Source organism: Dendropsophus ebraccatus, chromosome 15 (genome assembly GCF_027789765.1).
Source record: "Dendropsophus ebraccatus isolate aDenEbr1 chromosome 15, aDenEbr1.pat, whole genome shotgun sequence".
Classification (NCBI taxonomy): Eukaryota; Metazoa; Chordata; class Amphibia; order Anura; family Hylidae; genus Dendropsophus; species Dendropsophus ebraccatus.
Window position 1 is genome coordinate 15,483,961 of NC_091468.1, and position 16,417 is coordinate 15,500,377.

General features: G+C 40.3%; 1 protein-coding gene across 1 annotated transcript in view; it reads left to right on the forward strand.

Moving 5' to 3' along the window:
* Positions 1-16,417, forward strand: part of PKDCC (protein kinase domain containing, cytoplasmic) — a 52,002-nt gene that overhangs the window by 12,737 nt on the left and 22,848 nt on the right. Inside the window, exons 2-3 of the mRNA XM_069954331.1 lie at positions 13,879-14,001; positions 15,639-15,910. Of these exons, the coding sequence (XP_069810432.1) occupies positions 13,879-14,001; positions 15,639-15,910 (395 nt within the window). The remainder of the gene's footprint in view (positions 1-13,878; positions 14,002-15,638; positions 15,911-16,417) is intronic.

Here is a 16,417-nt window from a genome sequence, read left to right on the forward strand (position 1 = left end):
AAGATCCCTATTGGCTTAGAACTGCAACACATTTCTGAAATCTGATAGATTCAGTTATTTCTCAATTAAGACGATTGTATTATAGAATTAAGTCCAATAAAATCTGACTAATGGGAGATAAATCATTTATTGTAGACTTCAATGGATTGAACATAGTCTAATTGTGACTATGGTCAGTCTACTTCCCAAATGTATGATTTGTCTATGCAGAACTTAAAAACTTGGTCCAACATGTGATAAACCCCCAAAAACATTAGATGGTTAGTCAATCCAACCATAGTTGTTGGGTTTTGGACTACATTAATCTAAATAGCCAGCTTTATTCCTTGGTGGTCCATCCAACTCAGTCTGTCCCAGAACTGACCATAGTCCCTGAACATAGTGATTATCAACCTGACAATCTTTGTGGTCAGCATGATAGCTCCCATGGAGTTTAAAATTATCTTTCGTCATCCTGATCATCATATATAACTATAGAGTGGTAAATTACCAAATCTCATCTAATCTGCCTTACTGGTTAGATTTGCCCTAAGGACTCTAGAAAACCTGGATGCCAACTACTGTCATTGTTTTATTTCTAATATTTTCCCAAAATATGTATAATTTCAGCCAATCACATTGATTGTCCTAATGTGTATATTGGTGGCCAACAATTATTGAAAGTGTATAGCTACCTTTAAGGTATCTCTCCCAGCCTCCCCATACACATCGGCATTTGTTCCTTATAGGGATGGGTAAGTCGCAGCCATGGCGCTTGCTTATCCCTCTAAAAACAAAAGGGTTATGCTCTGAAAATCCATCACAACATCATCTGTTTGTGGAAAGTTGGGAGGCCACCATACACCTTGAACAGTTGTCTGAACTCACCACCAGTTCCGGGTCTCACAAATTTAGTATAAATGTATGAGGGCCTAAAGGTTCCCATACACCTTGGACTTAAGTCAGCAGAACCTGCTGTTGGCTGAATAAGGTGTATGGGGCCGTCTAGAACAACCACCGACATATGATGCTCAAAAAGAAATAAGCCACAGCCATGCTTTTCTGTCAACCACTATCATTAGTTGGAATTACATGCCCGATCCCTTGCTCTCCTGGAGATACGTGGCACTAGAGTTGGACAGAAAACATAAGGAGGTGATATGGTTGCTTATCTACTAATGTCTATCATACAGCTTTAGATATTGGCGAAGGTGAAGCTTCCCTCCCTCCTTTTCTTTAGTTGCCTCCTTGCGTCTCCTACACCTTGTCTTTGACCTGCATGCATGCAAAAAGCATTAGAAGCCGCTTGTAAAGTGCATGTTTGTGTTTTGCAGTAATTGTCCATCAAATGTTATGACATGCTCATAAAAGTGAACGTTCCCACATCCAGATCTGCAATGATTTTGTTAGGGAAACAATCCTTCATCCGTTACATATTAGTCCGATGGCTGCTGGCTTCAGCTGTAGCGCCGGCTTTTTGGAACACAGTTCCCTTTGCTATAAAGAGGTTAAGGATGAAGTAATGCTATAGCCCGAGCGTGTCTAATGTGATTACTTACTTATTTACTGTAATCATATTTGGCATTTACTTCTTCTGAGGACCGCTAATTCCATCATTTCAACCCCTTAAAGAGATATCATTTTTTCCTCCCTTTAGATCGTGTAATGACCAACACTGATGTATAATTCTTATTCACACAGGCCGTACGGGTGTGAGGGTCTGAACATAAAGTACACATACAACGACATAACAAAGTCCGTGAATCATCCTTAAATTATAAGCCATAGTCCACTCCTACTAAAGGTCTCCATATATTTGAGTGAAAGGTCAGCTGACCATACCACATTTTTGTAGGGATGTCCTGACCCACCCGGGGTGAGAAGGGTTGGGTCGTGTTGGATTTCAGATTTTGTTTTTCGAGAAATAAGCCTCCTCGCTTCTCATTGATAACTGGTTGGTTCAACTGAGCCAAACATTCATGTGCCCAAGTGGAATAAAGTAGAGAGCTGCCGGCCGATTGACCATTTGGCCGACATCCATTAATGGTGTTGGGCAGCTTTAGCTATATCTATTTATGGGTAAGCCTTATAATGGCCAATGTGTCTGCCATCACCACTACCTTAAGGGTTGTCATCTAGGTTTTCTAGACTCCTGAATAAGAATATTGCCCTATGTTTTATAACGAAGTGAAAAAATTTTTGGAATTAAAGAGCTAGTTAGGAGCAGACTAACCAGTAGGCATTAGAGCTGTCACTGAGTGTCCATAACTTTAGGACCCTTAGAGTACATACACCAGTGATTGAATTTTAATGGCCAAAATCAAGTGTGTCGAGGCCTCAAAGAGGCCCAAGATTTCTAACGTCCAAAATTTCCAGAGACTCTCAGCGATCTCAAAGGATCAGTAAACCCTAACAATATGCTCTAAACTTAAATATATCTTATCTCAACTTAGCATTCGGCCATATATATCTCTCTGTTATCCACTGTTTCCAGTAGAGATTTAAATAGGATTAGAAACAGGAAGTCCAGAAAAAAAAATCCTTGTCCCCTTATCATAAGTTTTATCTTCCTTATCTCTAGTCTTGAAAACTCCCAGAAACTTCCTTCTCTACAATATGAACTATTTAGGACTGAGCAGAAGTAATTCTAGAGATCTCGTATTAGGTTGCAAAGAAAAAAAAAATCTTATATATTAAGGAGGTCAAAGAGACACCTTGTCAAGTAGAGAGTTTCTAAAAATAAGTAAAAACATGGGCTGCTCGTGGCATTTACAAGAAGCTGGCAGTGATGGGGTCTCTGGCAATTGGCAGCTCAAGGAAATACTTGGAACCGGGAGGGAGGCATTAGATGTCAAAGCCTGTACAGTGTGAGAGAGTGGTGTCTGCGATTACAGATAATACGCCGACAGATACACATGTCAAGGAAGGAAAAGTCCAGGCTATTGAGTTAAGAGCCCGGAACGAGGATGTGAGAGGCCGGGGATATCCAGGGGCTTGTACACAGGGATGGAACCAGCTGGGAGAAGAGGAGAAAACTGTACAGATAGCAGAAAATGGACTCTGAGATAAGCTGATAGCACTGGCTAACGTTGCTTATCCAACAAAAATACAGACACAGTGATGAAAGAGTCAACTTTTTGGATGACCTATTGTGAAACTAGAATCGGCCAACCAATTTTTTTGTACTTTTTATCCATTTTTTTTTTATTAATTTACATTCACATCCAAGCTATCGGCTACCCATATGAACAGAAATGACTCAAAATTTCAAAATGACTCAAAATTTCAAAATTTTGAGGAGACATTCGAAGGTAAAGTTGAGGCCCATCTAGTCCTATAGGTACTCTATGGGCTCTGTATGATTTGAGGGACTGTACAGAGGACCCTTTAGCATGTATGGAGGCTCCACAGAATTGGGGGGAACATTACCAATAAAATCAGAGTGATGTATTGGATAAAAGTTACCCATATGTGCTAGGTCCTTGATCGATCTGCAGATTGTAAGTGCATATAGGCTGGACACAGTGAAATTTTTGTCTCCTTATAACTAAAGCTAAATGGTCATTGGTTTACTTTGCAGTCTATGATTATGAGTATTAAACCCACATATTGATAAATATATTATTACAGTTGAATTTATTGAAATAACAATTATGATATTATTATTATTATTATTTTTTTTTATTATTTAGTTATTTTTCGATTATCGATGACAAATTCCAAATTCTTTTACATTTCCTTTTTTTTCTTAATCTTTTTCGCTACCCTGTTACCTCACGGCTCTCATTCATTCCCATGTCTTTCTACTTCACTTGGCAATTAGCTTCTGATAAATCCTGTAATGAAGTCAGCATGTAGTAGTCCGTGTCCTTATGCTTTCTTAAATTAGCTTTCTTACTGTAGAGCTCGGAGCGGTTAAACATATGTTAGGAGCGCGGCTGTAGATTCTGTATCCATATAGAAGAAAGTGAGTGTCTATATCCACACCGATAGAATGACATCAGTGCGCTCTGTGATCACTAGGGATTGAGTGTAAGAAGGTCACTTGTTAACTTATTGGCAGAAAAAGCTATGGTTAATAATTTCATGTTTTTTTTTTTTTTTCTATAGCCTATATTTTAATTTGCTACAAAAATTAATAATAATAATAATAATAATAATAATAATAATAATAATAATAGTCTTTTCCATTTAGATATGTATTGCGTTGGGCCAACCGAAGGGACATATTATCAACAACAATTATTATTATTATTATTATTATTATTATTATTATTATTATTATTATTATTAATAATAATAATAATAATAATAATATTCTTAGTATTAGTTTTATTATTATTTAATTTATATTATTTTGTTATGTTATTATTTGAAAGTCACATACAAACATAATGTATTTAAAGGGTCTGCTAATTGCCATTGAAATAAATAGATCTGAATTGTAATACCACTCACAGCCTGAGGACAGGAGTGGAGCTGTTTTTAGAATAAAGCAGCTGTGTTTTTCTATTCCTAGATAACACCTTTTAAAACAGGCTATAATACAGTAAAAATCTGCAGATAAAATAAAAAAACTTTCTATTACATTGTTGTTTTTTCAAAGTCAGATACTTTTTCATGATTAAAACAAAAAAAAAAAAAGAAAAGAAAAAGAACATAAATGTGCCCATTAACTATGAAATAAAGAAGGTTGGGAGCACACAATCCCAACATATTCCATCATCAAATTCAATCATACATCTTTATGAGAGTACAGAGGTAGGGAAAGGCCAAAATGGAACACGCAATGAAAAACGGCATAACCAAAATAGGCAAAAAACACAACACAAACACAACACAGACCATGTGACCTTTATTGCATCTGCTGCCTATTTTGGTGCAGCCTATTTTTTATAGGTTTTTCGATTCCTGCTTACTTACTATAAGTTCTTCCCTCCCTGTACCCCACCTGAATATACTGTATATGATCGTTCGTAACCCCCCACCCTGTTTTTATATGCCTTAATAAAATTTCTCCCTAGGCTAGGTTCACACTGCGTTTTTTGCTGTCCATTTAGGCTATATTCACACAACATACTTTTTATTAAAATAACGTCTGCTTTCAAAGATGGCCGCCATTTTCAATTAAAACAGTGGCCGTTCTTTTCATAATGCAATGATCTACATTGAAGTCAATGCAAACAACGCCTGTTGTTTCACACAATGTATTAAACAACGGCCGCTGTTTGTTAAGGCAGTCGAAGTAATGATCATGTAAACTATTTCAGGCCGTTGTCCATAGACTTCAATGCAATTTTCATTTAAAATTAAGGCCGCTGTTTATACACTGTGTGAACGTAGCCTTAAGGGATACTTTTTTAAAATGTTTGGTTTTAACATTTAGCATTTGTGTACGCTAAAAAAAAGGATGTGTTTTAATTTTTTTTTTTTTAAGGGGTACTCTGGGGTACCACTTCTAATTACAGTCTTCTGGTATTTATCAGCTGCTGTATGTCCTGCAGAAAGTGGTGTATTCTTTCCAGTCTGACACAGCGCTCTGTGCTGCCACCTCTGTCCATGTCAGGAACTGTCCAGAGCAGGAGAGGTTTTCTATGGGGATTTGCTGCTCCTCTGGATGGATCCTGACATGGACAGAGGTGGCAGCAGAAAGCACTGTGTCAGACTGGAAAGAATACACCACTTCCTGCAGGACATACAGCAGCTGATAAGTACTGGAAGACTTGAGGTTTTTAAATAGAAGTAAGTTACAAATCTGTATAACTTTCTGAAACTAGATGATTTGAAAGAAAAAGATTTTTGCATGAGTACCCCTTTAAATAATGTAAGGTCATGGAAAATGGATCCTGACAATGGCATATAACTGCCTCCGTTTTTGCATCCCTCTTTCCCCTATAAAACACATGTTACATAGACGGGGGAAATTTATCAAACATGGTGTAAAGTGAAACTGGCCCAGTTGCCCCTAGCAACCAATCAGAATCCACTTTTCAATCCTCACAGACTCTTTGGTAAATGAAAGGTGGAATCTGATTGGTTGCTAGGGGCAACTGAGACAGTTTCACTTTACACCATGTTTGATAAATCTCCCCCAGTGTGTACTATACTATTTATTTACAATTATTATTATTATTTTATTTTTTATTGTGTGATTCTGAATGGCTGTAAAGATGCTTGGTCTGAATAGTGAGTCATTGCTTGCAGACCTGCACTTGTCCATAGCCAGTGGACCTGTACAGACTGCTCTGTAAACACTGAGGATATTCTGACTAAATAAGGTCCGGCTCTTGGCTTTTTACCCAGTGACAAATCTAAACCTTTCACTTCTGCGGCTACTTCATGTATTTTAGTGCGGGGGGCAGAAACAACATGAGTTATCGGCCTCCTATGTAGCGCGGCCTTAGTGGAATAAGGGATTGCCCCGTTTGCATACACTTACAAACTGATGACAGCTGAATAATGGGTCTATTTTGTGTTTTGTTCCAAAGACTTGTCGGCCCTTTGTGCGGAGTCTGACCTTTGCTTTTCTTTGTCATGTAAGGGCAGCTGTGTCATTTTAATTTGTGGTAATGTGGAATGCCGGGGTTGACGTGAAATGGCTGGTTATGTCGGCCGGAAGACTTTAAAATCAATTCATGAAGCTAATGTCTATTATCTGTGGTTAACCAAGTTCATCCTATGGAATTAACGTTACCATGCTGCGTCTGAAGGAGCTTCAACGTAGACAATAAAAGCCGAAAAATGTGCAATTACAAAATTGTACTAGACTCCGGCTGCCTATTGGCATTGTGCAGACAATCTTATATTTGCTTACTATGTTTGTGTTATGTTACTGGTTTTCATTTTTTTTTTTATGTTTGTAATGGATTCCTATAAGGAACGTAATGTTCATATTACCAGGGACAGTAGTAAATTGAGGGCACTGGAGAGTTAGAGTCCTAACCCGGTAATAGGTAATATATTGGACTTTTTATTAATCATTTTTGGTTTTCTCTGAGCTAGATTAAGTTTAACATAGGACAGCACGCAGCGCGCAGACCTCCGCCGTCCTATAATAACTCACGGCTGTATAAATACTCTCTTCTTGCAGGATTAAATTTAGCAAACCCTCCGAGAGGCCCTTTAGTTGGTGGAAACATAATCATTAAAAAGCCGTTTTCGTTTTGTCTGATTAGATTATAAGAATATAACATACAATGTAACATTGTGTGAAAAGGCCTGAATTATTCCTTATAGGAAAAAACAACAACATAAATATTACTTATCTGACAAACAGTAACAGGTATAGGAATGTGGTCTGCAGACAAAAGTCAGTCCTGTGGTAGAGATGCATCTTCTGAAGGATACTTACAGGGGTTTGGGGCAGGGTGAACGCAGAGTAGACTAATAGCATTTTTACACAGCCCGATATGGGGCCTTGCAATGACGCAGAAGAGCGCCAATGAGCAAGAAGGCTTGATTAAATGTGTGGTCAGGCTGCACTATTGATCACTGTGTCATTCGTGTAGCCATTTGAATATATTGCTATTGCCGCACATTGTGATAGTGATAGTGATAATTGTGAAACCCGGCAAAAGATGCAATCAACTAACAATCGGACGTTTTACTGGTCCTAGGCTGGTGGCTGACACTTTTATACGGGCTGAAGGAAGCATTTCTAGAAACCTGTGTAAAAGCAGCTTTAAGCCCCTATTTCACAGGGCGCCGCTATTCCACGTGGCAGCAGCAAGGGGGTGAGTGCGGGAGGGGCTGCGGGGAGCTGCGGGGGGGCTGCCCGGATGATCGCTAGATCGGCCGGGCAGCCCATAGAGGATAGCGGTGGTCTGCACAGAGCGAAGGGCAGCAGATCGTTGCTATATCAGTCGCTTGTTTTTCAACATGTTGAAAGACAAACGATGTCGGCTGATCATTGCCTTCTATTCCGCGGGATGATTATCGTCCGAATACGGCCGATAATCGTTCCGTGGAATAGGGCCTTTATTTGTAGTCTAGGTTGTTGAAACCTCTGAAATCATACATACTAGATTAGAATCTTGCAAATTAGGGTGGGAGGAGAGGGGTAATATGCATGGGGGCAACCCAACAAGTATGGCTAAATTAAACTTATATTATACAGCCTAACCCCTACCCAACATGAGCATGATATCCTAGAAGAGCACAGGAGAAGTCCTGTGATTTTTAAAATCTGGCAGCTGGCAGGGGCATGGGAGAATTTGATCAGGAGTAGGAACTTACCTTTCCCCGTGCCTACACTGAGCGGCGGGACCGGCCTCGTGACTAGTGATAAGGGCACTGTCGGACTATGGGTCCAACAGCATCTGCGCTCTATTATCATGCCTGTGATCCTGGCCGCATAGTTGCAATCACGCGAATATGCGGCCAGGATATTCCAGGGAATTCCAGATCGATTCCCTGGAATATCCTGGCCGCATATTCCCGGGAGCGCAACTATGCGGCCGGGATCACAGGCACGCCGATGGAGCGAACTGCTTTCGGACCAAAAGTCCAAAAGATTTGCTCATCTCTACTCATGACCCCAGTCAGAAGTCATTTTTCCTGTCACGACTCGGGAAAAAATGCCTGTCCTGGCCTGGCGGCGTCCCACCCCAGTCACTGTCTGGCTGAGTGGCCAGTCCATCAGCCAGGTCGTGACGTGTCAGTGCCAGAGATCCCAGAGCCTGGTGGGGGTCCTGAGGCCAGGAGAGGTTGGCTCCCACTCCTGATCAAATTCCCCCCTGCCCCTGCCGGCTGCAAGATTCTAAAAATCACCAGACTTCTCTCTTAAGGATATGCAAAAGAGGAGCCCATGGAGCCTTATTGAAGAGTCTCAAAACACAGGACTAGCCAGATATCCCTCCGGGATGGAGGCTCAGTTTTTGGATGAGTAATTGCTATATCGTTCATTCGGCCCTTCTCTTCTATCAATTGTTGGCCAAATGGGAGACAGAAACACTAACAGTAACACTAACATCCACATGTAAAGACCGTCATCCAAGAATTATCTCTCTATACAAATGAATATTTTGCTTGGCTATGCCTTCACATGTTTTGAATAGAGCCACTGCCAGACTCCTCCGGTGGTGGCTTATTGGTCCAAGACCAAAAGGATCAGGTGGTTGAAGTGCCTGACCCTTCTCTCCTCCTCTCGACTATGGGTCTAGTCCAAGGGCCCATGTAACCCTGAAAAATTGTATCAAATTGTATCAAATATAAGGAAAGGACGACTCCTTTATATTTACCAGGGTATTTTTCATGGTTTTTTTTTTTTTTTTTTAGGGCCCCTTGTTTTGATATGTGTAGAAGAAAAACAAGTGAGGTGCCATATATATATTGTAGCGGCCTGCTTAGGATCATAGTGCAGCCTGTCCTACGTGTATATTATGTTATTGGTTATTATTCTCTCTTCAGTGTTTGCACTCTGTATTTTTACGTTCCTGGTTAGTGTTTTATAGACAGCCGCTGTGATGATAAGTAGAGCTGATATATGTTCTTACACAATAGATTTCCTGTCTTGGGAATTCGTGAAAGTGCGTTGAACTTTCGTATCTCTTTCCTCTTTGTTTTTTCACACTCCCTTTAGAATAACGCTACGTTATAGAGTCAGCGTCTTAAAGTGCACCTGTCACCTCTGCGGCCATCTTGAGTAAATGGGATGGGTAAATAGGAATTTAATGGACCGATAGGCCATCAACATCATAAAAAGCTGCCTCGGTACGGGGCATTACTTCAGGCAGAGCAATTATAAGGGTGTATTAGGAAAATGTCTGACAATGTGAATAAGTACTAAAACACCTTTGTCCCATATGGGTAGTTATTTGCCTAATAAAACAGCGCTTAATGGAGTAGTTTACTAGCCACTAAGTGCTTTTTATTTACTTCTGGAAAAGTGTTAAGGGCAAACACAGTGCAGCGAAATCTCCGTCAACCCAAAGTACTGTTCACAGAATAATTACATTTGCCTTACACTAAATCCGGCCCAATGGAATTGTGAAGTTTATCATAGACACATATGCAACCAATCTCCTCTATAGAAACAATTTTCCCCTCACTGGTTAACTTGAATTAAAACTATGCAAAAACAAATAAAGTCTAGTTTAAAAAAAAAATAAAATCTAGTCTAGCTTAAGTTTGGACGATTTTTTTTATTTTGGCATATGGCCTCGCAATTAAAGTGGACCTGTCAGCAGGAAAACAAGGGTATAAATAATCACATGACTAGACAGCACTTGACATTTCGGAAAAAAAAAAAAAAAATTTTTAGTTCAATAGTAATATAAGTCTTTTTTGGTACAATGCAATTAAGTTCCAAGGGGGTGTTCGTCAACACAGTTTCCTCTTCACCACCTCTATACCTGCTTTTATAAATCTATTCTGATTGGCTGACAACCCCTAGATTTAGAGAACATGGGGTGGAATTACCTGGGCTCTTGCTAAATTGGTGATCACCCCTTGGACACTTGAGTCTCATTTGCATATTAACAAAAAAGGCTTATATCTCTGTACTGGAAATGGTTAAAGCAAATGGATCAATTTGCTTAGTAATTTTTTTACACTACCTAGTCAGTGCAGGTGCAGAGATCCCGGTGGCACAATCCATTTTTCCAAACGCCACCCGGTTCCTGCGATTGGCAACAGTTTTTTTATGTGCACTTCGGCCCGCTCTATGCATTGGAGGTGGGCCCAGTGCCCCCAATGTACTAATATCTCCTCTCTTTAGTGATGTGCCTCCATTGGCGTCAAGTCTGGCCGCACCACAGAGGAGAAGGGATATCATTATACTGGGGGCGCCGGGGCCTTCTTCAGTGCTTTGAGTGGACCGAAATGAAAAACCAGGGCCAATTGCAGGATCCGGCATTTTAAAAAATAGACAACGTCACCAGGATCTCGCTAGTATAAAAATAAACTAATTGGTACATTCTCTTTAAGATAAAAAAAATGGTATGCGGAGAATACTGATGACTATCGAGCCAGTTGCTTATTCTTACCTATATTCTCCTGCTGACAGGTTTAAGAATTGCCCCGTGTAATAGAGGAACCAACCAGGGCAGCACCCACTCCATGGCACAGCATGATTTGTAGATCCTTCAAAGAAGTGATGAGGGAATCTACAGTAGGAACGAAGTGAATCTATTTGTTCCTATCTGTATTCCGCTCATCAGGCTGCGGGCTTTGATTCTACTCCGCTTCCTGACGTTCCTCCCCATGTGCTGGAAAGAAGATGGATCCAGTCCTGGGAAACTGGAAGAAGTTTCCCAGGACTGGATCCATCTTTTCCCAGCACCCAGAGAATGGCAGGGAGCAGAGCATACTCCAAAGCCCCTCAACCCGATGAGTGGAACACAGATAGGAATGAAGCGATTCACTTCGTTCCTACAGTAGATTGGCTCATCACTAGTTCAAAGTTTCCACCATTGTTCCTTCTGTCTTTAGGGCCAGGAAACCTACTTGTTTCCAAAAAACACTATAGACCTTTTTGAATGGCCTTTTTATACAGTACCTGCACCTAATAAACAAAAATTTTAAAACAAGTGTATAACTTGGATTGAGTTTTTTTTATTTTTTATACTGCATAAATAATATAGGGGGAGATTTATCTACCATGGTGTAAAGTGAAACTGGCTCAGTTGCCCCTAGAAACCAATCAGATTCCACCTTCATATTCCAAAGAGTCTGTGAGGAATGAAAGCTGGAATCTGATTGGTTGCTAGGGGCAACTGAGCCAGTTTCACTTTACACCATGTTTGCTAAATCTCCCCTATAGTCTATATAATAAATATACCTGACACCTGATACCTGAGGATATTTGGACTTCTTGGTACCGTTTCAGACCACAGTTCAGTGACGTCTGTAGAGATTGACTAGGAGTCAATTCATTTGTTTCAATGAGAAATGACCATGATGGAGAAAACTCTGCCAGGTTCTGTCTTGTTCTGTATAACCTCTACACATCTAAAACAATTATTCTGCCTGTACTAGCCAAAGAAAAGAGTGCACGCTCGCTGTTCGTCTGCTTTGCGAACACTTCCCAGTACTCAAAACAGATGTAGAAAAGAAACAAAAATAAAGGTTACTAGAAATCCCCGGCAGCCGATCACTGGTGCAATTAATTTCCTATTACGTAAACTGAAGGGAATCGCTCGGTACTGTCACGTTTAATTCGAAGTATACGGAATATATGGAATCTGGGTTTTGCCAAAAGTTTCGTTTTTATACGTTTGTTTAATTATCCAATTATTGTTTATTTATATATAGAAACAACATATTCCGCGATGTAATACACAGAGGAGTCGTGTGCTAATAGCGGTTTCAGTTTTGTTGCATTGATGCCAAGAATGGCTTCATGTGAGAAATGCGTTTTGAATATTACATTAGAAAATTAGGGGTTAAACCGGTCATACATGAGAGTCAGATTCTGGTAATATGCTATATGCATCACATTCTTTTATTGTTTTCTTTTAATTTATGTGTAACAAAAAAAGACAATCCCCCCCCCCCCCCCCACCACCACCACCTCAATTTAGACTATCTTTCTGGTAAGATACATTTAATATATGAGTGTTTTTGAATGAAGTAAACCACAGGCAGCATAAACTCCTGACAGGTACTAACAAGAGTGTTTTACTGGTGTTTCAGAAAAAAAAAAATTGTATATTTATAAAATTGTTAGCAATGTCTGTGCAGTCCTTGTATTTAGTGTAAAATAATAAATATTAACTCACCTTACCACGTTCCCGGGCGCTGTCGGAGGCCTTCTGCGCTGTGTGCAGCTCTGCCTCTCCTCCGGTCTTTGCAGTGACAGGCCACCGGACGCTCAACCAATCACTGGCCGAGACAGGCCGAGGCCAGTAATTTGCTGAGCGGGCGGTCTCGGCTAGGAATTGGCTAAGCGGCTGTCGGCCACATATCACTATTACACAATGATTTTAAGTCTGAACCTAAAGAAACGATCAGTCGATGATAGTTTCATCGGCTGATCATTCTTTTTTTAGATGGAGAGATAATCGTCTGAATCTGGCCGATTCGATTATCGCTCCGTGTAATAGGGCCCTTAGACTGAGCCATGGCACCAGGGAAGTGTCTGGGAGGTGGTCTCTCTGGCTCCTCCCCACCCTTCTTGGCTTGATTGATAATATTGACTGCACAATAGGGAGGGACGTACCAAGAAAGGAGTGCCAGGCGGAGGAAGCTAAGACCACCTTCCAGACACTTAACCTGGTGGCATGGTTTGTTCTTGAACTATGTTTTTCTCTGAAATGTCTCACGATAAAACATAGCTTTTGGTGACAACGATTTCATGTTGCCCTTGGTTTGCTGACTGATTAACATTGAATTCTGTTATGGTAGCATTCACAATCTAAATCAGATTTGTAGAAATTATGAGGAGGTTAGAATCACCTAACCTGCTGATCTGTATCTATAGTGCATGGGGCACTGATGATGTCGCTCTGGTGCTCATCACTGCATAGAGCTGGATAAATATTCATTACAAGGGGCAGGTTGGCCGGGCGGATCAGTTCTCTGAGGGTGATAGTCCCGCCCCCAGTGCACCAAACTCCCTAATTTACATATTTGATGAACTACAAAGTTCACGAAAACAGCTCCAAGAATCAAGGTTATAAAATGACTTTTTATGTTCTATAGGGACATATCAGCAGGTAAGGTTCCCTTTAAAAAAAAATCATGTTTGTTCCTTTTTATAGTAGCTTGAAGCCTAAATTGTAACATGTACCAAATAAAACTGTGAAAATTTGTGAACTGTATTAGTATTAAAGAACTGTATTGTTGTATAGCAACATTGGGAACAGACATCTCATGAGCATTGCACATGTTGTCCCTCTTGTATCCATATGACTGATGGACGTTTCTGTGACATCACCCGCTTTTATTCTGATTTTCCAGCTTTACGGATACTGCTATCAAGACAGTAACGACATATCTGACACCCTGACAACTATCATTGAATTGGGTTCCCCTCTAGAGATGATTCAGCTCTTACAGTCTTCTTGGGAGGACAGATTTCGAGTAAGTGAACAGTTTCGTACAATTTGCTAATGAGCTTTTTCTATTATTTATAAAGCAGAATTTTTTTCAGTATCATTAATATAAAAGAGGATTATTTAAAAAAATTAAACATTATTGCTAGTATTACGTGGACTTGCCAGACCGTTCAAGTTCGGCAACATTCTCTGAACCGGAACACTCGCCAATTGACTTCCACCAGCTGGAAAAGTTGGATGCCGCCCTTGGGAGCCTTGGAAAACATGGATAAGCTGTATCTATGTTTTCCTGGAAGCCCTAGGGCGACATCCAACTTCTTCAGATGCCAGGGGTGAAAAGAGTGTTTGGGTTCGGAGAACCTTGCTGAACCCGAACAATTGGGCAAGTCCACTCACACTTATCCATTATCACCTGTCCACAGCGTAGGGGATAACTAGCTGATCGGTTGTGATATGACGATGAAGTTCCCCACCGATCAAAGTGATTGGCAATCAGTTGTTCACTCAGTTAATAGATTGGCAAGGTGCACGCTTAGCCATCACTCTATTCACTTGACAAAGTCACATTTGGAATGAATGGACCAGCGTACAGCGTACATGCATACTATCACTCTATTTCTCATGATTGGTAGGGATACTAGTGGTTGGACCTTCACAAGTCAGATAGTTATCCCATATTATTTCGATAGGGGAAAACTTTTGACATTGGGATAACTCCTATAAATTAACAATGACACAAATGCTTTTTGCATAGGTAAAGAGAGAAGAAAACATATACAAAGTAACTCTCTCACACCACCTTTTCACGAGAGGTTTCCCCATAAAGTCAGCATTTCACTCTAAAAACATCTTAGAACATGATTGGGGATGAATGCCAACCAAGGTCTCTCTATCCAGCCAGCACCCTGCTCTGTACTGATGGGGCAATAACCGTGAAGCAGCATCTACAGATGGGAAACCTCTCCTTCTGGATAGATCTCTGGCTTGCCATACATTCCCAGTCATGTTCTAGGACAACAAAGAATTCCCGGTGGAACATAAATGGCCTGTGATTCTCTATGATGCTTGTCTCAAATGAGAAACTTCACCCCTTGGGTCCTTCATAGGCATACATGCAAGGCAACTACAGAGATTGTTCTAAAGGGTAATAAAATAATCGGGTAGTATGAGTTACGTTGCTTCTACAAGCTGGATGATGTTTAATATCTACATTTAAAGGGATTTTGTTATTTATACATTGATCCTCTTCACTTATCCATCTCTGAAGCTCAAATTACAGCTGGAATAAACTATACTCAAACTGTATTATGTTGGATAATGCTATAAATGAAAGTTTACCAGACCTGTCTCTTAGCCGATCAGTGGATAGATCAATTCCCATAGCAACCAATTACAGCTCAGATTTCCTTTTACCAGGACAGTTTGAGCTGACCTGGTTGCTATGGGCAATTTAGACCAGTTTTTTTATAAATATGCTGGTTGCCCTTGGAAACAGACTACAGTTGTGTTCACTCTGTTGTCAGACATTTGTCATTAGTGTTAGCTTGTATCTTACCTCCCACAATGCTTTGCTCTATCTATTGTTTGTTTTTGCTTATGAACTAGGAGGTAATCCTCATATAATACAACAGGAAGTAATATTTTATTTGTTATATATTTCAGATTTGCCTGAGCTTAGTGCGGCTGTTGCATTACCTTGCCCATTCACCTCTCGGCTCTATAACTCTGCTGGATTTCCGCCCTCGTCAGTTCGTCATCGTGGATGGTGAACTAAAGGTGACTGACTTAGACGACGCAAGCATGGAGGAGACGCTGTGTACCAGGAACGAGGACTGCTTCATGGAATTCCCAGCAAGGAACTTTACACTTCAATGTTCTGTCGAAGGCAAATGTCAAAACATGAACGAGAAGAGGAACCTCTACAACGCCTACAGGTACAAGACATTTATACTGACAATAAGCCGACATCCCTATGGACTGGATAGCCGTAAAGAATGTCATGGCCACAGGATATGCCACAAGTCCTGCACCTATCTTCAGAACTGGGGTCCCCCGACCCCCATCCAGCTTGGGTGAATAGAGAGATGGTCGGGATTCTGTAAATAGCTGAGCTTTCTCTTCTCCTGTTACTCCGATTGGAGTCATTGAGAGTTGTGGGAATTCACGTAGATATAAAAAAAATGGACATAGGAGTCATTAAAAACTTTTGATATGTTAAAGAGACACATCAAAAGTTTTGATCGCTGAGGGGTCTGATAGATAGATAGATAGATAGATAGATAGATAGATAGATAGATAGGAGATAGATAGATAGATAGATAGATAGGAGATAGATAGATAGATAGATAGATAGATAGATAGATAGATAGATAGGAGATAGATAGATAGATAGATAGATAGGAGATAGATAGATAGATAGATAGATAGATAGATAGATAGAT